The sequence below is a fragment of the Hippocampus bargibanti genome, linkage group LG09 (genome assembly GCF_051943395.1).
Source record: "Hippocampus bargibanti isolate YZ-2025 linkage group LG09, ASM5194339v1, whole genome shotgun sequence".
Classification (NCBI taxonomy): domain Eukaryota; kingdom Metazoa; phylum Chordata; class Actinopteri; order Syngnathiformes; family Syngnathidae; genus Hippocampus; species Hippocampus bargibanti.
Genome location: NC_142742.1, coordinates 4,818,086 through 4,845,259, shown reverse-complemented (window position 1 = coordinate 4,845,259; position 27,174 = coordinate 4,818,086). Strand labels below are relative to the sequence as shown.

Sequence of the window (27,174 nt, the reverse complement as noted above, 5' to 3'; positions counted from 1 at the left end):
AAATTCATGTAGACCTTTTCCCTTTTATAAAGCTGTAGGTTTTCCCACCCCAGACAGAAATCCATTGTGCGAGACCGCTGTGTGATTACACCCCGTGCTTTTTTAGTTACAACAGGAAACCAAAGTACTACGCACATAAATTGACGTTGTCAAGAGATTCACCGGCAAGCAATCTAAAAATACGAGACAAGTGCATGGATGTTGGCGTTCACTTTGTCCGGAAGCAGGAAACCTCAGATCTCAGGATCTTAAATAATGCTTTGCGGGCTGGGAAATAGTTTTTTTTCAAGTCGACAAATCCTCTGCACCAAATCTTATGAAGAGACTGTGTTCCAGTTGACACCGGTGTGTGGTCATCCCATAGTGTTGTGTGAGTCAGTCCTGATAGCGATTTAAGCTATTTTGCTAACCATAACATTAGCAGATAGCCAAACACATTCACAGTTTTCAAGATTATCTAACTATTTACTGTCTTAAATGACAATTACAATTACAGTGACGCTAACATGTGGGGTGGTGCTGACCAACATTCCTGCCCATAGGGCTTACAGGGTGGAAAGTAGCCATACTGGGACTATAGTCTGCCATTTGAAGATGTCTACTTCATATGTAGTTAATGTATGAGTCTTCAAAGAAAAAATAACACTTTCCTTTTTTGGCTCACCTGCTTTTCACATGAACGTCAACTTCTCCACGTATTTAAGATGTTATAAACACTCTGTCAGACGCTCTCGGGACATCACAGGGGTCTACGGAGTCTCTTACGTCTCAGCACCTCAGTTCTTCTGGGCAGCGGCCCAATTGGCTGACAAGTCTGCTGCCCTGACCCTGAACCCTTAGCGCGAGCGGTGAGCCAAGGGTCTACGTCTGAGGGTGGGTGATGCACAGACTGAAGGGTCGTGGAGGGGTAGGAGAGACGTGGAGCGACGGCTATTAAACACAACAGAGGGAAAAAGGGCCCGTCAGGATGTGTCTTTTATAGCCTGGCTGGCAGTTGAAGGCATTGCGGACCACTCTGTCAGATGAGAGGCCAGCAGATGAATCCTGTAAAGGTGGAAATGATGGGATCACTGTTATTTTTATTTATTTATTTTTTATACCAGGTGATTGGGAAGATGGCGAGAGGGTCGGGCACTCAATGTTCCATTGCACTCCGTTTTCATTTTTCCAGTCTGACTGTAAGTCTGTTGACTCGATCGCAACTCAAACAGGAGCACTTAACCATGTTAACAATTGATTGAGTTTCAGGAAGAGTAATTGTTCATTTTCAGAGACATTTGTCAAATAAATAAATAAATAAATAAATGCATACTTACATACATACATACATACATACATACATACATACATACATACATACATACATACATACATACATACATACATACAGACAGACATGAATACATACATGAATACATACAGAAATCAGTCAATCAGCTAATCAATCAATCAATCAATCAATCAATCAATCAATCAATCAATCAATCAATCAATCAATCAATCAATCAATCAATCAATTAATCAATAAATCAATCAATGGGTCGGGCGGCTTTGTGGGTCGGTGGTTAGCGCATCAAATTCACAGTGCAAAGTGGCCGGGATCGATCCTGGCTCCGGCCTCCCTGTGTTATTCCAGTCCCCCCCCCCCCCCCCCACATTTCAAAAAACATGCATCACAGGTTGATTAAACACTCCAAAATGTCCCTAAATGCAAGTAGGACCGCAGATGGTTATTTTGCTCTATGTTTACTGCGATTGGCTGGCAACAAGTTCAGGGTGTCCCCCACGTACTGCCCGAAGACTGCTCAGATAGTCTCCAGCACCCCACATAGCCTTTGTGAGTATAATGAATGAGAAAATGGATGAATGAATAGAAAATATAATATACTGTGAGAACCGGGGAATGCTTTCATATGTTGCAAGCTGTATTTTCACCACACATCTCTAGCAGGTACTTAAACTAGAGTCGCCCTTTCCGAACTGTGGCGACAGCTCACTAAATCACCGTCTTTTAGAGACCCCGCACCCTTCTTTTTCCACCCATTTTTTTATACACTTTAATCATCAGACTCCAGTAAGTATAGTAGTATTGGGCCCAGTGTGTGACTTTTTTTCTCATAAAAGCTGAAGCAGGACCTGCTGATGGGCTTCTCATGGTGAGAATCTATCTTGCAATGGCGGAGAGCGTCGGGGTGATGGGGGTGGGGGCTGGTTGACAAATCATCGCTCAGGACCAACAGGTTGCGAGTCATAAACTTGAGGTCATCTCATGTGTCGCTGCAGGATGAGGCCTTGGATTTAGTTTGTTATTTACGGTTAGTCAACGCATTAAAAAAATGAGCTATTAGAGGCCGTTTGCAGATCCGCATATCAGGGATACGCCACAGGTGGGGGAATCCGGTTATTGAAAACTTCAAACTTGCTTGGCTAAAATTTAAACATGAAATAATTTCCCTTTTTTCCAAATTAGCACTTTGTTCCAGCTTCAGTTGTTAAAGCGCTGTATAAACCAATATGGATCTATTGCAGTGTATTATGTACAGTGGCCCTCATTTCAAGCTCATATAATTTAAATAAAATAAAACTTAAATAAAATGACTTTATTATACAGTACAGTTTATTTAATTATAATACAATAGCATATTTATTATACATAAAATAAGGTATATTTTGTGTAGTTTTAAGACTTAGAAAATTAGAAAGTAGAAAATTACGTTTTATGGTCGACCTGGGAACGGATTATTCTCATTTTAAGGGTTTCCTATGGGAAATTAATTTTTGGGATACACACTTTTCACCTTACACACTCTGTCTGGGAACCAATTAAGTTCAGAAGCAAATGTATCACTGTATATGTATTGTATTTTGGACAGCCACCCCAATTTCAAGCTCAGATAACTCGAGACCCATATAATTTAAGAATTAACTTGTTTTGACATTTCATTTTCTGGCATGTTATTCCTTTCCCCAAGAGGGCAGCATTTCATTTGTGTCAAAGTTAGCACTTTGTTCCAGCTTTAGCTGTTATTAAAGCGCTACATAAACCAATATGTATGTATTGCATTGTATTTTGGACAGCCACCCTCATTTCAAGCTCATATTACTCCAGACCCAAATAATTTAGGAATGAACTGTTTGTTTCTGATGAAAGAAGAGAGTCTAAAGTTTCTTATGCTGCATTGAATCTTTATATAGTCCTAAAATTCAATATTCTCCGGGTCCTGCAATTTGAGTGACAATGACAAAAACCCTGGAACTGGAGTGGACACATTTTTGCACATGGTCTGGCAGTGAATGAGTTAACTATAGGCATCAGGATTTTTAATCCCACTCCATGTTGTAGTTACATGACAAACTCAATATTTAACATATGTTTAACTGACTGTAAAAGTTGTGTTTACTCACGTAAAATTTATTTTAAAGTCTGTTAGCTTTACACTAACATATAAAATGTAATTCCATCGATGGGCTAAATACCCTCCAAGATACCAATATTTGAGCACAAATGACTGCATGTACCAAATATAAGAATATTCACTGTCATATATTACTTATCATCTGCAAAGAATGACTGACATTACTGTAGTTTACTGAGAACTTGTGATCCTCTCTATGTTCAATTTTCTCTATTATCCTGCTACTCGAAAGCTATCAAATACACCTCAGAGGGAGCAGAACAATATTCATGGAAGTAAAATGTGGCTAAAAGTGTTGATTTTGTTTGCAACATCCAATAATCCTCCCCCCCAAAAAAAATAAAATAAAAATAAAATAAAAATAAAATAAAATAATCGCCCCTGTTCCAACAGCACGAATGGTATGTAGACCAAGTGTTGACATTGGACAGTGCGTCAGACCAAGACGTCCAGACTCCATAAACCACAAGACGAAATGCAGACATTTGAGCACGCAGCGTCCTGGCGTAGATTTTGTCGGTCTGGCTGACCCGACGCAGGTGACGTCGTGTTGTAAAAAGGAAACGAACAAAACCACAAATGAGATGATGGGGAGATAAAAGGACGTGTGGCAAAAAGAAGGAAAGGGGATGGGTAAAATGGTAGGATTAATGTGGAAAATAAAGGAGTTGTGTCGTTACAGTGGCGATGATGTGTGATATGGCGGTCTGTTTTTCTTTTCTAATAGTATTTGCAGACATTAGGAAGCTATTTGAAATGTTCCTCCTGTTGGAAATACAAATAATCTTTACATAGGTCAAACCATTTCCATCAAATGGTGATTAATTGTACGAAGCAACGTTTCAAATTACTAACTGTAATATAAATGTCGAGTAAAGTCGACATAAAAAGAAATCCTCGTCACTGATTAATGTTTTTGTCATTTTGGAAGTGTGTAATTTAAGGTTTTGTAGCTTCAATCACATTTATAGTGCAGTTTTGATATAGCAATTACTGTACTTAGAAACAGCTAGCGGCTAGCGACGGTTAGCCACGGCTAGCGACGGCTAGCGACGGCTAGCGACGGCTAGCGACGGCTAGCGATAACTAGCCGCTAACATAATCTTTGGCTAACATGGTGTTGAAATATTTTAGATTTTTGTTTTGTGTGTGCATTTTTCGCTTATATTGTTGTGGCTCTCTTTAAAATACAAGTTGTACTCAAACAATGAGGAGTAAATCATTTTAGATCTAAGATGCAACCTTGGGGGATGATTTTCACCACAGGTTTTTATAATGATGGCATTAAAAATGTTGCTGAGATTCATTGTGTCGTCTTTGTTATGATTTTCTAACTCATTATTTTGGATGAATGCAAACTTTTTTTTCACAGTAATGTGAGGGATAAATAAGTTCTATCGTCTTAGCAACTCATAACTGTTATATACAATATTTTTAAGGGATATTTTCACATAAAATAAGTATTGCTTTTGGTGACAAAGATATTTAGTCATCGAAATTATGATGATTCAATACAAACGAATTGTATATTTGTATTTTAGGTGACATAGTTTGAATATGGAAAACACGCACGCACTCAGGCACACGCACACACAAACTCTCACACACGCTCTCCTGAGATATGCGAGCCCATTTTTTGCCAAACCAACTTGGCACTTGGCAGACATTTGCGGTCCAAAGAAAAGCTAAGTGCAGCCCACGAGAAGGCTGAGGCTTTTGTGTTTGCCGAGTGTCACACTTGATCACCAGGGAAAACCATAACAGGCCACGGAGGATCTTTGAAGCCATGTTTGCGTGTGTGTGTGTGTGCGTGTGTGTGTTTGTGTGTGTGTGTGTGTGTGTGTGTGTGCGCGTGTGTGTGTGTGTGTGTGCGTGTCAAGACCAGATGAAATACAGTGATACAGTGACATGGCTGAGAAATTGTGTGTGAGGCGAAAAGTGTGTATTCCAAACATTAATTTCCCATAGGAAACCATTAAAATGAGATTAATCCGTTCCCAGTTCCCCATAAAACATAATTTTGAACTAAATAAGCCTTAAAACTACACAGAATATACATTATTTTATGTATCATAAATGTGCTAGGGTATTATAAAAAATAAACTGTACTGTATAATAATGTTGTTTTATTTACCTTTGTGATGGTCGTTGATGGCTTGATGGAATGGATAGCTTTTTTGCATAAAGTGTCTCAAGGAGCTCTTGGTTGTACATCTTAAAAGTTGTGATATTGCAACAGCAACAGATGCAAGCAGACACACTAGAAACTTCACTAATAGCTGGTTCCCTTGCTTGTAAGTTCTCTTCAAATTGTACAGATGGCTTGTGCGGGTTATTTGTGGAGCCTGATTGATGGGATATTTTAACCATGCAGTCTCCACTCTGCCGTTGAACAATCAAAAAAGTTGAAACAAGTACAAATTTCACTGTGTTTTCTGTCTATTTGATCACCATTTCACTTTTTTTTCATTTTTGTTTTTTTTTGTTTCAAGCTCTATCCTATCCCTTTCATGTGTGGGTGTGTTTCTGTTTCTGTAACCCCTCCCCTTGCTCACTGCTGCGTGTGTCCTGCTTGTGTGTGTCCCGTCCCTCCGCTACCACGGATCTTGACCAATCACGTGCGGCTTTAACCGAAGACTGGGGGCAGGGAATTGAGGGGGGAAAAAAGCAGGCTGCCATCACTGTTTGTTTCATGAAAAATAGTTTGTCTGCCAAGGTTATATTCTCGCGAATTTAACGTTCGTAAAGCGAAAAGTTCGTTAGCTAAAGCGCTCGGAAACTGAGGTATCACTGTCATTAGATATACAGTAAAGTCTCGTTATATCGATATCGGATATATCGATAGTCCCGGTTATATCGATATTTTTCGGACTCCCGAGAATATCGATATAACGAGACTTTACTGTACTTATTCGTTTGACCCACTTTTTTTGCGATTAAATGAATAACCCTTTTTATTGTCGGTTATTTATTTCGATGAAAAGCTTTCTTCAGTCGTCATCTGTACTTCGTTGAAGGTGTCGGACGTTTTGCTTCTTATCCAAGATGCTTCTTCAGCGAACTAAAGTCTTAATGGTCGCATCGGCCCGATATATACGTATAACCCTACTGTCCAGACATGGTGGTACCGGACACTGCTATGATAGGTCCCTGTTCTCAGGTTGGGGGGAGCAAAGGACTACTCCCTGCGGCTCCACTGATTGTTCCTATTGTCCTGACTCACGACTGGCCTGATTGCCCCACTTGCTCCTGTATCACCTCATCAGTTATTCATTTGTAATTATTTGTTTGTTTATTTTAATTTTATTTATGTACAATAACAGTAATTGGGTTGTTTTGTGGATTGGTTTTGCAGGTTTTTGTCAAATTTGCCCATGTGTTCATTGGCTCCTTTTTATTCATTATTTAGTCAATGAATAATTCTCAAAACAACTTAAAAACTTTGATTGTGTCCAAAACAACACCCACAAAAAAATGTCTCGTTTTTTGGCTGGTTCTTTTGAACCAAAATTCGGAGTATTAGTAACCTGAATGTTGACTCAAATTGGTCCATATGAGATCAGTTAATTTTTTACCCTTAATTACTTCTATATGAACATTTAGAAAAACAAAGGATGAACCAAGCATGGATTTTCTTCCATTGATTAATCTTGGGCTAAATCAAAAGGGCGCAGGAAATTGTAGATGGGTTTTACATTTGTGGTTTTGAAGAGTGGAGCGGTTTGTGTCTTAAGGCGTCTTAGAAAGGGCGCACATTACAGAAGTGAGCGTCTCTGCGAACCATTAGCGTAAGATCTTGTATCAGCCTTTGGCTCAGGTGATGGCGGTGCATGCAGTTTGTATTGGCAGCGTGATAATTATCGAGACGGGGGCCTACTTTTACGGACCACATCCTTTTTGGCTGTAGCTTCACAGCGCCCAGGCTGTAATTTGGGGTCTCCGAGATGTTGCAATGGGATGACATCAAGGACAACCGTCAAGGATATTACATTTGCACTGAAGGATTTCTGGCTGGTCTGCACGCTGGAAAGTCGTCTTTAACGGATAAGAAAATTATCACTTAGGAAAGCGTCAATGAAACTTGAAAGAGTCAGAGGTTTTTGGTTTCTTGTTTTATTTTTTTTTTTTTTTTTTTTAAGGAAAAAAAACTATGAAGCGAGTTGCAGTGACAATTAAAATAACTTTAAAAAACAAAATAAATAGATGCATTAATTGTTGAAAAATAACATGGAACTGTTTTGTTAATTATTTTTAATGATGATGATGATGATGATGATTATTATTAATTATCATAGCAGTACTACAGTACATAATGTAACTTAATAATTATAATAATAATAAAAAATAAAACCTCCTTTATAAAACTCCCAGTTATCAAATAATAATAATAATAATAATAATAATAATAATAATAATAATAATAATAATAATGCAATGTTTAAAAACAGTAAATAATAAAAATAATCATAATAATTTTAATAATAATTTTAATAATAATAATAATAATAATGATAATAATAAAATAATGGTTAAAAACAGTAAATAGTAAAAGTAATAGTAATAACAATAATTATAATAATATTTTTATAATATTTTTTAAATAATAATAATAATAATAATAATAATAATAATAATAATAATACATTTCATTTGTAAGCGCCTTGCAAAACCCTTCCTCAATGTCACTTTACTACCGGTAGTTAAAATAGCTAAATAAAGAATTAAACAAATACATACATTAATGAATAGAGAAATTATTATTATTAATAATAATAATAATAATAATAATAATAATAATATAAAAATATAAATACAAATATAAATCATACACATTTATTTTTATGTTTTTTAATGATTTTTATTAGTAGTATTTCTCGTAATTGTTGTACTATAATAATATATTAATACTTTAGGTCTAATATAATATTTAATATAATATATAGTAATATATTATGTTTAATATAATGAATCCTGTGTAATATAATCCTGAAGTAAAGTTTTGTTTATGTGTGTTTTGTACATGAGGTTGCACACTCACACTAAACCTTCATGTTATTTTAAGTTTATTATTTTAAGATCAAGAAAATGCTCGCACAGGTCTCACGTCGAAACGACTTCTTTTCCCCAAATGCCAATTAGCCCCAAAACGACATAGCCCATAATTTAATTTGGCTGATGTAGTAATGCTTTGTTTGCGTCGTTCGTTCATTTTCCATTATGCAAATAAAGCGTGTCCTAAGATTAAATCGAAGGCAAATCCATTCGATGTATCTTAATGTGATCATAAATAGAAGAAGCATTGGGTTGCTTATCTAATTCCTGATTTTGACAGTAGAATAATAGTTAGCAACAAAAAAAAAGAAAAAAGAAGGAAAGAAAGAGGGGGCTGAGGGCCTTTTAAAGCCAAACATTAATCATCTGCGTATATGTGAAAGTGGTTTACAAGCCAAATGGAAATACAGCGTCAGAGCCAAGTCTTCATGGGGCCATTGAGACCAAAACACCGTTGAAGACCATTTTGGATCCAAAGGCCCTTTTGACTTGATTTCACGTTGTCTCGCATTTCCAATCAAGGAGCGATTAGCCCCGACATTAATGGGCCTACTAATCCGTTTAAGCCTCTCGTGATAACAGTTAATTGTGTGTAAAAATGTGTACAGATCCCCCCCGTTTGGGTTGTTTACTAACTGATTTGGATGCGGTTAGGCCCTAAAGAGGTATCATTATGTTGATGGTTCCGTTGCAAAATGAGCCCCTGATGGGGGCAACGTCAATGAGGGGAGTCAACAACGCCTGAGCAAATGGAATACGGGCTGACGATAACATTTGGTTGTCATTAAACCTCATTGAGTCTCATTAATTTTTTTCCCCATACGTTTTGAAACAAACTGCGATGATATAAAACTTTGTTGGGATGTAAAGACATATTGTTGGTAACATTTTAGAAGTCTTGTCTCTTATTCGTGATACATTATAGGTGTATGAAGATCGGATTTTACTCCAGGGAAACATACAAATGGACGCGTTCATCTGTCTAGCTAGCAGTCAAGCTCGCTAGCTAGCTAGCAGTCAAGCTCTCTCTCTTTCTTTGTGTCTCTCTCTCTTTTCTCCTTCTTTCTCTGTGTGTCTAGATATCTAGATATCTAGATATAGACATAGATGGATAGCTAGATAGAGAGCTAGATAACTAGATAGCGAGATAACTTGATAGCTAGCCAGCCAGCCAGCCAGCCAGCCAGCCAGCCAGCCAGCCAGCCAGCCAGATAGATAGATAGATAGATAGATAGATAGATAGATAGATAGATAGATAGATAGATATATAGATAGATAGATAGATAGATAGATAGATAGATAGATAGATAGATAGATAGATAGATAGATAGATAGATAGATAGATAGATAGCAGTCAAGCTCTCTCTCTTTCTTTGTGTCTCTCTCTCTTTCTCCTTCTTTCTCTGTGTGTCTAGATATCTAGATATCTAGATATAGACATAGATGGATAGCTAGATAGCTAGATAGAGAGCTAGATAGCTAGATAACTTGATAGCTAGCCAGCCAGATAGATAGATAGATAGATAGATAGATAGATAGATAGATAGATAGATAGATAGATAGATAGATAGATAGATAGATAGATAGATGTGGGTGGATGGATGGACACAATGTTTTAACCAACTTATAAAATATTACAACCCTTAACTATAAAAACAGCTGTAAATTATATTATTAATGTTATTATAAATATTATTCCACAAAATGCAACATTTTCCATATAGTTCATGTTACGAGAAAGTGTGTGCAAAAATATTGTCAAGTAAAAAAAAAATATATATACAAATAAAATATAGACTGTTCCGAAAAATTGACTAGATAACACTGAATAAACTCTTAAAATTTCCCTTTTCCGCTCAATTTATAATAATAATAATAATAATAATAATAATAATAATAATAATAATAATAATAATAATACATTTAATTTCTAAGCGCCTTTCAAAATTCTCAAGGACACTTTACAGTCACTGGATTTTTTTTTTTTGTGCGGGTGAGCACCCCCCCCCCCCCCCATTTTGTTATTGTTTCACAAATGTTAAAACAAGAGAACCGGGAGCAAAATCAATGTTATTTTTGATTTTTTTTTTAAAAAGCCAAAGAAAAATTCAAATTCATATTTGATGCCTTGATGCTTATTTGCTTCTATTTATACAAATAGTAAATAAAAAGACATTATGTTAGTGTGCTGAATATACATTTGCGTTGCCAGGTCTTGTATTTCAAGATACTACTCCTGTGTATGCGAGCCTGCCTTTGTGTGTAAGCGAATTGGGGCCACCGGAGAGTGCAACCTTGGCCAGCCTGTTTGTTGTGACACTCAATTTATTGAGTAGTGATTTGAGGCGCGGCTTCTTATTACAAAACTTTTTGTGTCCTTGCACGACAGAAATTAGCTGCGGCGCGTGTGCGTAAATCACTTGTCATATGCACGGCCTCTTTTAAAGAAAAAAAATAAAGGGCCAAGGGTGTCATTTGATGCCTTGCCGCCGCTCTTTCATATTTATGCGTCTCATATTCACAACCAATGGGCTATCCATCAAGACTTTTTTTATCCCCGTTGCAGCAACAATGCGGGCATAAACTGATTTTTTTCTTTTTTAACGTCAGCAAAAAAATGCTAGCGCAAATGAAATTGGAACCTCTTTATTTGTTTGTGTAATAAACTGTATAAATTAAAAACAATAAGCGGGGACATTTTACATTTGCTCACATCCTTCGGGTTGGGGGGGCTGAGGGAGCTTTCATGAAAATTGCCACACAAGCCATCGGGGATGGAGAGGGGGGGGGGATTGCTGTTTTATGAAATACAAGTGACAAAGTCGCAACAATATTGCGGCTCAAATAATGAAAAGTGAAGGATGACCATAACCCAAGAGAGTATATTCCTAAAATAAGGTCATTACTCAAACGTGTCAAAGGTGCAATGTTTATTCGAGTCGTAGTAGGGCTTCGCACATACACACACACACACACACACACACACACACACACACACACACACACACACACACACACACACACACACACACACACACACACACACATTCCTGTTTGAACTACTTTGTGAGGTCCGGGTAACTCCAGATCAGGAGTGAGGACCACCCTTTCTGATAAGTTTAGAGAAGAGCCAGTGTTACATTTGAACACTAGATGCACATACACACACACAAACACACACACACACACACACACACACACACACACACATGCTCTATTGCAAGGGTGTCAAATTCATTTTTTTGGCGCTGGCCACATTGTCGTTACGGTTTCTTCTCGGGGGCCGGGATTAATTTGGGGAAGCCATTAGAATGTTTCATTCCCTTCACATATTACATATAGAGCGCACAACAAATTAATGAATAAATAATTTTCATATTTGGAGTCAAAAATAATGACTGGTATTGTGGTTTACATGGGACACTTTGAAATTTTGTTTGCGACTTGAGCAAGCATCATGGAATTTCACAAGTTTCATTTGCTTTGGCGGGCCGAATCAAATTATGTGGCAGGCCAGATTCGGCCCCCGGGCCTTGACTTTGACATCTGTGCTCTATTGCGTGAATGTCTGATGACTGACTTGGCCAGTTTAATACCGAACATTCTAGTCGACTCTGATGATCATAGATAGTGAGCACATGATGGCTCCACAATATTGTGTGTATCGTTGTTCATGTGGCTTCACACAGTAGATTGTGCAGGTCTTCCCTGTACGTCATTAAAGATGATTTCACATTTTGCGGTGATGAAATCATTTATAATGTGTAGCATTCTCGTATACTCTGACTTGATCGCTTCATAATATTGTAGGTGTCCTTGTTATGAGCTATGTTGTGAACGAGGTGCCCATGCTGTACCGGAGGAGGTTGGATTTTGTTTGTTGACGTTTCCACAGTTTGATATTGGGAAGTAAACTACAAATATATTTCTCATATTGTGTGTGCGTGTGCGTGTGCGTGTGCGTGCGTGCGTGCGTGCGTGTGTGTGTGTGTGTGTGTGTGTGTGTGTGTGTGTGTGTGTGTGTGTGTGTGTGTGTGTGTGTGTGTGTGTGTGTGTGTGTGTGTGGAGGGGTTTGAAAAGAACTCTTACCTGTCGAGCAATGTGTCTACAAAAAAAATACATCATACTTTTGGGAGCTTGTATTCTTATTGAAGCCTCCTAGACAATATAAACACTGCATCATGAAAGGGCCCTACACAAGAGACCCAGGGAGACCCAAGTAAATTGAGAAAATATATTATTGTTCTCAATTGTACTTTTGGGGAATCCATATTTCAAATTCTGCTCATGTGCATCATTTAGATTTTGCCCAAAATTCAAGACTTTATTGAGAAAAAAAGTACAAGCAAATGCAGTTAAAAGTGCAAGGGTGATGAGGTGCCTTCCTCGATTTTGTACACTCAAACAGAATCCGTTGCCTTTGGCCCGCTTAGGGGCAGAAGGTGAGCTGCACACACCAAAGCAGCAGCAATTATTCGTCTCTGGCAAAACAACAGAGAGCAAAAGGAGCATCAAAGGCTTTTCCTCTGAGCAAAAAAGGGCTCCCTCTGAGGGAAAATACACAACCTATGTGTGCAAATATCAGCACATGGACTTTTGGGGTCTCTCCAGAGAGTAGTGAGGTAAGAGGGTGTGTGTCAGTGTGGGTTTATCACCACGTTAACTAGATATATGTGTGCATCGGTGCTCTAAATAATTTGAATGTGTCCAAAGTCAGTTGAATCTTCAAAAATCAACAGGCACGTTCCAAGTAAAAAAAATATAGAAAAAAAATAAAAATTGAAAATATTTTCCCAAAATAACAGAGAGAGAGAGAGAGAGAGAGAGAGAGAGAGAGAGAGAGAGAGAGAGAGAGAGAGAGAGAGAGAGAGAGAGAGAGAGAGAGAGAGAGAGAGAAAGAAAAGGAGAGTGAAAGAGAAAGAGAGAGAGAAAGAGAAGGAGAGTGAAAGAGAAAGTATTTTTTTATTCAGGCACATTTTGAAGCACACCCTTAAACGTCTTGGGTCCTTCCAACCCGGAAGTATAGTGACGGGTGTTGTAAACAGACACTCGAACACCGGCAAGCTTGGAACATAGCTCAGTAATTCACACCAAAATTCTATGCGAAGATGAAAGTAGTCGCTTTAATAAGGTAAATGTCATATCATTGCTCTCTTTAATGTTCCCAAAATATTTTAAACTAGATATGTATTTCATCTCAGCTGCATCAGAAAAATCTGAAGGCAGTAATTTAATCGTCATGACTGTGGTGTATTGATGCTTCTAAATATGTCTGTATTATGGTTTCAGTGGGGGTAAAGACAGCTGTTACAACATGATGCAGTGTGTGGCTGCTGGGCATCACATTGTCGCTCTGGCCAACCTACGCCCTGCTCACAAAGGTGAGGAGGTCATGCGTTTGTTGTTGTGGTTTGCAGTGGTGTTGGTAGCTATACACATCTAATCTATGGTTGCCTTTTTGGTGACATAAGAGGGGCAAAATGATTTTTAAATCTCTATTTCTAGTAGACATGCAGTTGCACTTAAGGTGAAGTCAACCAACCATACATCAAAAATTAATTGCTTTAAAACCAATTGCAAAAGTATTTCTTAACTCATTCACTGCCATACGTGCAAAAGTGTATCCACCATTCCAGGACCTACAGAATATTGAGTTGTAGGACTACTTAAACATTCAATGGAGCCTAAGAAACTTTAGCCTCTTATTTCTTTAGAAAAAAATAGTTAATTCCTAAGGTATATGGGTCTGGAGTTATATGAGCTTGAAATGGGGGTGACTGTACAAAAGGCAAATGCTGCCTCCTTGTGGGATGGAAAAACATTGCCAGAGGTCTGACCAGCGCTTTAACAAGAAAAAAACAAAACCAGAACAAAAAAAACAGAATGGGAATGGCGCTCCACGTCACACTTTTCAATTTCCGAATAAATTCGGGAATGGCATTTAATGAGTTAAAAAAAATAATACAAATACACACATTTTAGCTCCATTGTTTGGATTGGCTTGGATTGGATGTAGGAGTACCATTATTCGTCTCGCAGTGGAGAAATTTACATTTCATAGCAGTAAAGTTATGAAAGGAAAGAAAGAAGTAGAAAAACAAAATACAGGAGCTGCTGTCTATTTTTATGTTATTTTTATTGTCTATTTCTATTTTAATCGCCTTTTTATCATGCCGTTTTTCAGTTTTATCATTTTATGTCCTACTACTACTACTACTACTACTACTACTACTACTACCACCACCACTACTACTACTACTACTACTACTACTTGGCGTTTTCATGTTTATTATGTTTGTTAAAGTAATTAGTAATAAGTGCCTTGCATGCTGGGTCCGAGAGGACAGTAATTTCATCTGTGCTGTATAATAATAATAATACATTTTATTTCAAGCGCCTTTCAAAACACCCAAGGACACTTCACAATAAAAACAATAGAACACAGCACATAACAATAAAACCATAAGTAAAATGATAAATAATAAAATAGAGAGAATTAGACATTGAAAGCAATTTTAAACAAATGGGTTTTGAGATGAGCCTTGAAAATAGGGAGGGAGTCAATATTACGGATGTTGGGTGGGAGTGAATTCCAGAGTTTGGGAGCAGAGCGGCTGAAAGCTCTGCATCCCATCGTGGTGAGACGGGCAGAGGGCACATAGAGGTGAAGGGAGGATGAGGATCTGAGGGACCGAGAGGGAACAGAGATTTGAAGCAGGTCAGAAAGATAGGGAGGAGCAAGGTTATGGATGGCTTTGAAAGTAAACAGAAGTATTTTGAATTCGATACGATGTTTAACCGGTAGCCAGTGGAGTTGCTGGAGTACAGGGGTGATGTGGTGAAAGGAGGGTGTTTTGGTGATGATCCGGGCTGAAGAATTTTGGACGAGTTGGAGTTTATGGATAAATTTCTGATTGACACCGAAGAGGAGTGCGTTGCAATAATCGATGCGGGAGGTGACAAGACTGTGGATAAGGATAGCAGCGGAGTGAGGGGTGAGCGAGGGACGGAGACGGTTAATATTACGGAGGTGGAAATAAGCAGACCGAGTAATGTTATTAATATGGGAGTGAAAGGAAAGTGAGCTATGTCATACATATTAGCATATTTGACAATAAAACTGACTTTGACTACTACTACTACTACTGCTACTACTAATACCACTACTACTACTACTACTACTACTACTACTACTACTACTACTACTACTACTACTACTACCAACACTATTACTACTACTAATACTACTACTACTAATACTAATACTAATACTAATATTAATACTAATTATAATACTACCAATATTTGCTTTATATATATTATATATTATATATAAACTTATATATAATATATATATATTATATATATTTATATATATTATATATATTTAATTTTGCTGCTGTGAAATGTAAATTTCTCCACTGCGAGACTAATAAAGGCAAATCCAATCCAATCCAATACTATTACTAATACTAATACTAATACGTCTGTGTAAGCTCTCAGTCGTACCGGAGTGGTCCATCGATGAGGTTTCTTCAGCCGTCATCTGTACTTTTTTGAAGGTGTTGGACGTTTCGCCTCCTATCCAAGAGGCTTCATCAGTGAACTAAAGTCTTACTAATACTAATACTAACACTAATAGTAATACTAATACTACCTCATTAAAAATAATATACATTTAATTTAAATTCCTCATGTCATTGTACCCACCCCACCACCACAGATGAACTGGACAGTTACATGTACCAAACAGTTGGCCATCAGGCCATCGAGCTGTATGCCGAGGCCATGGATGTGCCCCTTTACCGACGCACCATTGAGGGTTCCAGCTTGGACACTAGCAGAGACTATCGGCAGACGGACGGGGATGAGGTGGAGGATCTTCATGAACTGCTCAGCCTTGTCAAGGTAGTTCTCGCCCAGCACTGTTTTGGAACAGCATATTGTATGTACCTTTTACCAATATAACGTTTTGAAACATTTGGAATTTGCTGCACTGGTGTGAGGTTCTGAAATCAATTCATCGCTCATTCATATGGAAAAATGGAGACATGGTCTTTTTATAGAGACACTAAATTTGCAGGCTTCTTGACAGAAAGTTTCACTGCACACCAAAGGCCATGTAACACTTTCAGTTCCAAAGCATGTTAGCAGACATGTGCTCCGCCGACCACTCTTCACGTTTGTTGAGCTCTACGAGTACCACTAAAACGTATCCCGTCAGCTTAGGTTCAAGACACATGTCACACCCTTGAGATGTTTTACAAGTCCTTCTACTCTTTGGATTTTTACTCACTGAAGTAGCCCATTAGTGTGGTCTCGGAGGGGTCTTACTTGTCTGATTCCATTTGGGCCCGCGCGATGGCCACGGTACTTTTGGCCGATGTTGTAAAGTGCTGCTAAATTGCACGGTCAATGACAAAGTCATGTCGGTGCTCTGAATCTGTCGTACTTGCTAAGTCACTCTCAAAGTGCTGGATTATGTAATTAAAGTTTGATCAAGGAAGTTAGAACTGCATGCTTTCCACATGTCACAGATCTCACAAAACCACCATACCCTTGCAAATATAAGTTCACATTCAGTTTAATTTTGCCCTCTGGCTGCATTTGTGTTTTTATTTAATTTTATTTTATTACTTGGGAGTTCACTATAATCTTTTGAAAAAAATACCCAAACAATTAAAAGTTTTCCAAATACACGTAACATCCGATTTACGACCAGTGCGAGTTACGACCACCTGTACTTACGACCAAGACTGCCAGACCCTTTAAAATAAAAATACAGTAAAGTCTCGTTATATCGATATCGGATATATCGATAGTCCCGGTTATATCGATACTATTTCTATGCATGCACGGAGAAAATTACATGCAAACAGGGTCGGATATATCGATAGTCCCGGTTATATCGATATTTTTTCGGACTTCCTTGAATATCGATATAACGAGACTTTACTGTATATACGACTGGGACTGCTACCGTGGCAGCTGTTGAGATCTGCAGCGTGCATTTGGTAGAATAATCGCGATGGCCCTTCTTGTTTAGATTGAACAAGTAGGATGTTTATTTGCCGGAGCACGGAGAGCAAACCGCTTCTCTCAGCATTGTATAAGAACTATTTTTTTTATCACGGTCAAAGGACCATATGTAGCGCTGTGGCTGCATTACCAGATCCGCTCAACATTCAGCATGCCTCATTTATCTTTACAGAGAATATTACAGCATTGCACAAAATAAGGATACAAAATAAGCATTTCTTCACACATGTGTACAACAATTTTGGCCAGCCATCGCATGATGGTGTTGCGCTACCTGTCACAATGGTCGCCCGTCATACACGCCCGTCATACACGCTAAGACTTAGGGCCTAAGTCTAAGCGTGTATGACGGGCGACCTCTTCTGGCTTCTCCGTTAGCAGGGAGAGCGATTTTTCAACAGCGCATATCCATGGGAAGCCGTGCGTATTTGGTTCAGCAGAACAACACAGTAATAAAAATCGATAATACGAAATATAAAATGATAAAAATGACACGAAAAGTTATAAGATTTATAATTGAGCTGAAAGCAGTTTGATATATAATCATATTCAATAGAAAATGTTCTTTAAAAACAACAGATTGACATTGTATAAATATCTGTTGTATAATCCTCGCGTCGGCCATTTTGAATGCTTTTCGATTTACGACCGTATATATATACAGTAAAGTCTCGTTATATCGATATCGGATATATCGATAGTCCCGGTTATATCGATACTATTTCTATGCACGCACGGAGAAAATTACATGCAAACAGGGTCGGATATATCGATAGTCCCGGTTATATCGATATTTTTTCAGACTCTCTTGAATATCGATATAACGAGACTTTACTGTATATACTATCACACACAAAGTTTTGTTTTTCTAGGCTGACCGAATCGTGATGTGCTTTTGCTATACGATATACTGTCATCCCGTCTTCCCGTTTGCTCAGGCCTCTATAATTGCAAAAAAGCCTACTAATTTCCCCTTTCCCAAGACTTCTCAGCGCTGACCCCCTCGGTCACACAGACCATAGATCACAGCAGTTGCAGTCCCGCGGGTCCCACTGGTGGGCTCTCAGACCTCCAGTGATCACCTCGTTTAGCCCCCCCACCCCCGCGAGTCCGTCATCGGTAGACCTGCAACCATAAACAACAGGCCGCCTCCATCTTTTTGCTTGAGTGAATGAAGTTAGCCAAAAGGACAACTTTTTTTAGGTTCTCAATCACACGATTTAAATTGGATCGTTTTTAGAATCATGCCATTATTTCAGATCGCTATTTTTGTTGTGTTCAACACATGCAAGTAAAGTTGAGAAGTGTCAAAAAAAAAACTCACTCCTTTTCATAACAAGCTGTTGACTGCAATAACAAGTTTTATACGTTGCAAAAATAAGAGTTCTGGTCATAAAGTGTGATGTTTTGAAAGATTCACGAATTAATTAGAAGTTACAAGATTATATTTGGCAAATGACACCACGGCAAAAGATGAAAGATTTCTCCTGCGTTTGAGTTTCAGCTTTCTTCCCGCCTTCCTGACTCTTTTTTTTTTTAATGATCAACGTGAGCCAACAGTGCCCTCTATGGCCGGACTAGGGAATTGCGCCCTCTCCGCTTCTATATTTCAAGCCATTCAAAAAGAATCAAAGGGAGAGATCATATTCTTCAGAACCTTTTGTTGACAGAGAGTAGAGGAAGAAGAATCATAATAGCGGAGGGGGGTCGGGGAGGGAGATGAGCCATCCATCTGCTGGCAGACGCGCTAATGACAGCAGGACAATGCCGCCCTATCCTCTGCCTCTTTGCTCTCACCGCTGGCCGACGTGCCTTTGAACTATGTAACCTGATCAATGTGGAGTGGGGACAAGCCGCCCATCCTATCTTATTCCGATCCCATCCCGCAAGGTGCTCTCTTGTCTCGACGGAAAAAAGGAGACAGGACAAAAAAAAGCTCTCTTTTTCTCTTCTCGGACGATATTTTTTGTTTATAAGATGACATTAGCGTGTGTATTCTATTTATTGTGTTGTATTTGTGATTGTATTTTATTTATTATAGTACCTATGCTTGTCTGTGACTGTAAAGTGTCTTTGAAAACTTTGAAAGGCGCTTAAAATGAAATGTCTTATTATTATTATTATTATTAAGGATAGACATTTCGGACACTGTGTTCTAGATGAGGAGAATAAATCAGCAATTAACAGATAATTGTTTTATTGATTTTTTTATGCACTTAGAGTGCACATAGTTACATAGTTAAAATACTTTTAGATTGCTAATAACATATAAGTATAAAGAAGACACAAAATAGTCAAGGTGAATAAAAGTCAAAATCATATCAAAGTACGGTTTTTGTTTTGTCAATCGAAAATCATTCCAAATGCAGAAGTTTGCGATCAAATACAAGTTTGTCAAATACAAGCTTTGATTTTATTCTTGATAATTCTGTTATTTGGTAGGAAATAAATGCATATTTTAATTTGTTGGAAAAAAAAAATCTGAAAATTGAAAATAAATTCTCTGATGGTTAGGATTTACTTTCTTACCATGTGTGTAAATTAATTAAAATAGTTTGGCATTAGTATCTGAAAATAACGATTATTTAAGTTTGATCTTTTTGCTTTGCTTTATTTGCAGAAAATTCCAATTTTTATAATAATAATTGATAATCATGATAATGATGATGATGATGACAATAATAATAATCATCATCATCATCATCACCATCATCATAGTAATGATAATAATAATGATAACGATAATGAGAACGCAAATCTTTATTCCAAATGCAGAACTTTGTGATCAAGAGACCTGTAAAATACTAGTCTGTTAAATACAAGCTTTGACTTTATTCTTAATGAATCCATTTTTTTTGGGTGGGAAATAAATGTGTATTTTTATTTGCTTTCAACTCCCGACGAACTGGATTACGATTGCCCACTGTAGTTGAACCTGCTTTATTTTGCCTCAATTGCTTCAAGAAGCAGTTCACGTCAATCCTAAATCCGACAACACTTACCGAGCTTTGCTTAAATCTTATGATTATGGATTTTAATGGTGGCTAAATCATACCACGTATGATTCCATACTCCACGTGTGTGTGATCCGCTCCGATATGTGATACAGATCAGCAGTGTCAGTCACCCCTGGCTGTAACGCTCAGTCCCTACCGCCGCCCCCTCTCCCATGCACCCTCGCCGCTTCCCACCCCCAAGCCCCGAAGGCCTGCAAAACCCCTCACATTAGTCGTATCACATCCCTCAAATCCTTTATCCTTCTCACTGTGCTCTGTGACCTGACACGGGGGCTTTTTGTGGCCCGTGACCCCCTGCTTGTGCACATGTATGTGGTTGTGTGGATCTGTGTGTTCAAGGTCAGGTAAAAAAGCTGAGCTCTCTCAGGTGCCGACGGATAAAGCTCGCCCGAATGAGTGTATAATTCAACTACAATATTCATTATTAACAAAGTAATGAAAATTCAATGAACATTCATTAAAATGTCGTAAAATGTATATAAATATATATATATAGACATATATATATATATATATATATATATATATAGACATATATATATATATATATATATATATATATATATATATATATATATATATATATATATTTTTTTTTTTTAATGACATTTTATTTCTATATATTTATATAACATATATATATCGATGGGAAAGTTTCTTCAGCCGTCATCTGTACTTTCTCTGAAGAACCTTTCTCATCGATGGACCACTCCTGTACGACTGAGTGTTTACACAGAAACACACACACACACACACACACACACACACACACACACACACACACACACACACACACACACACACACACACACACACACACACACACATACAGACACACATATATATATATATATATATATATACACACACACAGTATAGTCTCGTTATATCGATATTCAAGGGAGTCCGAAAAAATATCGATATAACCGTGACTATCGATATATCCAACCCTGTTTGCATGTAATTTTCTCCGTGCGTGCATAGAAATAGTATCGATATAACCGGGACTATCGATATATCCGATATCGATATAACGAGACTTTACTGTATATATATATATATATATATATATATATATATATTTTAATGACATTTTATTTCTATATATTTATATAACATACGTATATATATATATCGATGAGAACGTTTCTTCAGCCGTCATATGTACTTTCTCTGAAGAAACTTTCTCATCGATGGACCACTCCTGTACGACTGAGAGTTTACACAGAAACACACACACACACACACACACACACACACACACACACACACACATATACACATATATATATATATATATATATATATATATATATATATATATATATATATATATATATACACACACACAGCAAAGTCTCGTTATATCGATATTCAAGGGAGTCCGAAAAAATATCGATATAACCGGGACTATCGATATATCCGACCCTGTTTGCATGTAATTTTCTCCGTGCGTGCATAGAAATAGTATCAATATAACCGGGACTATCGATATATCCGATATCGATATAACGAGACTTTACTGTATATATAATTATTTTATTTGTATTTATAAAATATATACCAATTTATTTATAATTATTATATAAATGATTATATAATAGTAATAAAATGTATATATAACATTTAAATAAATTAAATGTTATATATATATATATATAAGCATGAATTGTAGTTGAATTATACACTAAAATAACTTTGCTGCTGTGAAATGTAAATTTCTCCACTGTGAGACTAATAAAAGCAAATCCAATCTAATCCAATACAAAAGGAAATTACCAAATTCATTTTGGTAAACATCTCGATTTTTTTTTTTGCGCCACCTGCTGAAATCAGATTTAAGATGTTCTTTGACAAGTCACTGATGGATTCAGATGACCAAATTGTCCTGGAAATGTTCCATTTTGGGATTTTTCTGGTTTTCATTTCTTTGTTTTGGTTTCAAAATGTTTTTCATCGAAATGTTTACTGTAATCAATGCGCTAGCATAGGTGAGGGATCGTTTCTGACACATTCTGACTTTCTAATTTGGGTTTTGTCAAAAGTTCCTTTGTGTCATAAAGAGAAGAACACGTTCCCTTCCTCCCCCGAAATGGTTTGTTTTTGCGACCACGCATTAGCACAAAAAAAAAGAAAGAAAGAAAATGCAACCCTCGCGTTACAATTTAAGTCGCGGCCAACGCATCGGTGACCGTATTACTCGGTAACCTTTGAGCTGGCAACCGCAGACAAAGACATTTAAGCTCATTAGAGTGATGAGGAACTATAGATGATCTCCACGCACGCTTTGCCATCCGCCAGCTTTAATTAAGGCGGCGTGACATCTCTGTCACACTGAGCGGCGGCGTTGGGGAAGATGGAAATGTTACCTTCCAGTTGAATTTGCCGCGCTGAAATGCATTCGGCGCAATGTCGGAAAAGGATGGCCGGGGTTACGCTCTCCCCATTTGCATATGATTTTGTTGCTGAGCTTCATGAGAGAGTAAGAACGCTTACGTGGATGTACACTTGCTTTCAATTTGTAAAATGTTAGCTATGTTAGCTGTTAGCTAGGCTGTGACAAAAACGTACGTTTTTTTCCCTGTATTTTATAAGTTGTTTTTTTTTAATCATTTTAAATAATATACGATGTACTATAACTTTTATACAGGGGATTTGTTTTTTTTTAAATTGTGAACCGATCTAACAAAGACCATTTTGGCTCAAATCCACTTCGTCTCAACTCCTAGCTAGCCAACGATAATGCTACTGCAGATTGCTACTATTGTCACGGCAAACTAGCAAAAGTAAGCCTCAATCATATTTCTATATTTTTTTTTTTTATCGTTGCGTACGTTCGGATTGATAAAAGCATAACGTGCGCATGAGCGGTAATGTGTCTGCATTGTGTTAGCGTTTTTTTAATTGTATCATTTCAAATAATGTACGGCGTACTACCACTTTTATAAGAGAATTGTAATCATTTATAAGGGCAGCTATTAGCCAAGGTTGACAGTTACAGTAAAGTCTCGTTATATCGATATTCAAGGGAGTCCGAAAAAATATCGATATAACCGGGACTATCGATATATCCGACCCTGTTTGCATGTAATTTTCTCCATGCGTGCATAGAAATAGTATCGATATAACCTGGACTATCGATATATCCGATATCGATATAACGAGACTTTACTGTATTTAAAAAAAAACATTTTGAAATGTGAGTAAGAGTGAGATAAAGGTTTTTTTCTTCCCCAAATCTTTAAGCTGAAGCTGGAACAAAGCGCTAACATAGCCAGCTATCTATTAGCTAGCTAGCTATTCACTATCTAGCTAGCTATCTAGCCAGCTATATATTCGTTATGTAGCTAGATTGCTATCTATCTAGCTCTCTATTAGCTATCTATTAGCTATCCAGCTAGCTTTCTGTCTATTTGAGTTACTTCCGGGTTGAGTGAAAGCTGCTCCTGCTCATCCACAGAAAAACTTATCCTGTGAATGTAAAGTGACCTTGAGAGTTTTGAAAGGCGCTTATAAATGAAATGTATTATTATTATTATTATTATTATTATTATTATTATTATTATTATTATTATTATTATTATTATTATTATTACGAAAATCAGAATCGGAAAACCTTTATTCGTCCCACAATGGGTAAATTATTATTATTATTACAGGTAGGCAAACTTGCTAAACAACTACAAATATCCTCAATTGCTTCAACACACGCTCAGCTTTGGATAACCAAAACGTCAAAATTCCAAACGTCCTTACGGGTCCTTGACTTTGTTTTCATTTTGTTGTATAGTTTTTTTCAAGATGCCGCAAGGAGTGAAGGGAAACTGTAAAAAGATGGCTGTCGGCCAGGCGTCGGAATCTCTTAGTTGTATCGATTAAGGGAGCCGAGGTGTTGGAAGACAAGTCGGGAGTGGTGTGAACTGCTAGAGGAGGGCGGGGGCCGGGTGTCAAAATCAAACATACAGCCCGTCTCTGATTACCGGCGCGGTGCCGCATTAGCTGTTCATGGGGGGTGGGGCTCAACAAAAAATGGATTTTTTTTCTTAAAAGCGGCTTAATACACAAATCATGACCTCAGGGGTCACAAGCGGGGGTTTAGGAGAGGCGATCAATAACCCAACTAATGTGAGCTTGTTTGCGGTTCAGGGGTACCGCCGAATGAAAACCTGTTTCCGTGGCGGTGTTTTGGTCACTCCGTTTTTCACAGCAGCTAATGTTAGCGGTATCTTCGTGTTTTTAACCACACAAGCTGAGATAACGGCAGGCAAATGTCAGTTTTCCATATTCCATATTTCCATATGTCATTCCCTGCGTGGAAGTGGTGGCAAAGATTAGAAAGAAACCCGTTTTCCTTCCTCAAATTGATGCTAACGAGCCCCCCCATCGGGATAAAGAGCCTGGCCTTTGAGCCGTTTGAAATTGTTTGTATTTTTCTGCCTAATGTACTTTACTCTGTTGTGTTTAGCGATGATGGAAACTGATAGGCTTATCTTGCCTGACCAAAGGCATTAGACGCTAACCACCGCTGCACTAGCTAGCATTTGCTCAGCTCAGCATGTTCCCAAACCATCTTGAGCACATTTTGGCAATATTATTCATTTGACAATATTCATATAATAATAATCAATTTGATTTCTAAGCACCTTTCAAAACTCTCAAGGTCACTTTACAATCACAAGATCAGTTTTTTTTTCTGTGGGTGAGCAGTGGCAGACACACGCGCCAGCGCTCACTCAACCCGGAGTAACTCAAATAGATAGAAAGCTAGCTAATAGACACCTAATGAATAGCGATCTAGATAGCCAGCTAGATAGCTAATAGATAGCAAATAGCTAGCTAGCTAGGTAGCCAGCTAGATAGCAAGTTGTCTTCCCCTTGCAGGTTTTGCAAGCGCAAGTTGAGGTCAGAGAGGTCGCAGGCGGTCACGTGAGGAAAGAGTCCACGGTCACCGTCAGTACGTATTCCGTTTTTCTCAAATTGCTCAGCGCTCCTTATTTCGGTGATTCAAAGTTATTGATTAGCAAGTTCAGTGACACTGTTTCAAAGCATTTATTTTTCTGACAGTTTGCTTCACCAAGTGATTTTTATTTTCTTATTTTTTTCACAAAATAAAAAAGTAAATGCCCCAAAATAAAATAAATAAACAGCCCTTTTTGGGTTACCTTTATTGGCTATAAACAGGCTAAGTTTGGATTAATTTTATGAACGCAAAAGATATACACTTCTAGGATTTAGTTTTCCATCCATGTTGATATGGGACGCTTCCTTCGTCCTTGGGCTTGCTGAAACCTGGTCTTTGTGCTTGTTTGGCCATGACACCCCTCCCTCCCTGCCCCAGCCTCGCTTCTGGCAAGACTCGTGTTTATGTATCCTTATACAGTAAAGTCTCGTTATATCGATATCGGATATATCGATAGTCCCGGTTATATCGATACAATTTCTATGCACGCACGGAGAAAATTACATGCAAACAGGGTCGGATATATCGATAGTCCCGGTTATATCGATATTTTTTCGGACTCCCTTGAATATCGATATAACGAGACTTTACTGTATATCCAAGAGGAAACTCTTGAAGCATTAGTCTCGTAACTGTATATATACAGGTAACATCCGAGTAACGACCGGGTTCCGTTCCGACAAAACGGTTGTAAGTCAAGTTCGGGATTGTTCCGTTTCTACACCACCGTGTGCGAGTTGCTTCTCGCCATTGTCGGGTTTCCCATTCCTCACCCCCACTCGTCGTTTTTGGTATTCTTTATTTTTGATTATTCCCCTGGTCCTCTTTTTTGGGACCAGCGCTTTGTGTTGTAGCTTAATGAATCATCCTGCATGGACCTCTGTCGCATTGTACATAAGTACGGGTGGTCGTAACTCGCGGCGGTTGTAAATTGGATGTTACCTATATATGTATTTTTTAACACGATTTCCTAAATTCTTGTTGTTCTATATTCACTTAGGCAATGTGTGAATCGTTGTAAATGAACAATGAGTATGTAGCATAGAACATAATGTAATAAGCCTTTACTAGCCCAATGGGGAAATTCTTGTCAAAGAGCTGTAAGTGGACTGAGTAGCGGCCTATAAAGCCACGATGAGCAGTTGAGAATCAAATTAACACTAGTGCTTGAGTGACAGAAATACGATATGAAATAAATGACTATGCCGAGGTACGTCTACTTATGAAGATCTCTTGTTACTTACGTCTACTTACACATTTTTCGAATGAAGAAAATTTCCTCCAGAACCACTTTAGTGCCGTGGTACCTCTACTTATGAATACAGCTCCACAACTTACGAACACTCCCCAACTTACGAACCAGATACGTTCTGAACGGTTGTTCATAAGGTAAATTAATTTGTAACTTTATTGTAACCTGTATTGGTTTGTACTGAAAAATAAACATTTAATAAAATGTATGCTCTATCAAGATATGTACAACTGGAGAGAATACTACATATGACAAAAATGTTCATATGTGCCGTTGTTCGTAACTCAAATCTTCGGAGCTTTTCTGGTTTCACAAGTTGGCAGGTATGCTAAAGGATCCTTGACCCGAATCAGTCAGAATTGATTTTATCTCCATCGTCAATGAAAGGGACATTCACGCACACAACCAAAAGCTAACATACATTTGCAGGTGTGTTTG

The 27,174-nt window shown here is 37.8% G+C and overlaps 1 protein-coding gene across 2 annotated transcripts in view; it reads left to right on the top strand.

The window, feature by feature from the left end:
- Positions 1–13,504: 13,504 nt before the first annotated feature.
- Positions 13,505–27,174, top strand: part of dph6 (diphthamine biosynthesis 6) — a 78,082-nt gene continuing 64,412 nt past the window's right edge. For both annotated transcript variants that reach the window (XM_089004999.1, XM_089004997.1), the window contains exons 1-3: positions 13,505–13,599; positions 13,758–13,849; positions 16,192–16,376. In XM_089004999.1, the coding sequence (XP_088861125.1) occupies positions 13,577–13,599; positions 13,758–13,849; positions 16,192–16,376 (300 nt within the window). In that variant the 5' untranslated portion in view covers positions 13,505–13,576. The remainder of the gene's footprint in view (positions 13,600–13,757; positions 13,850–16,191; positions 16,377–27,174) is intronic.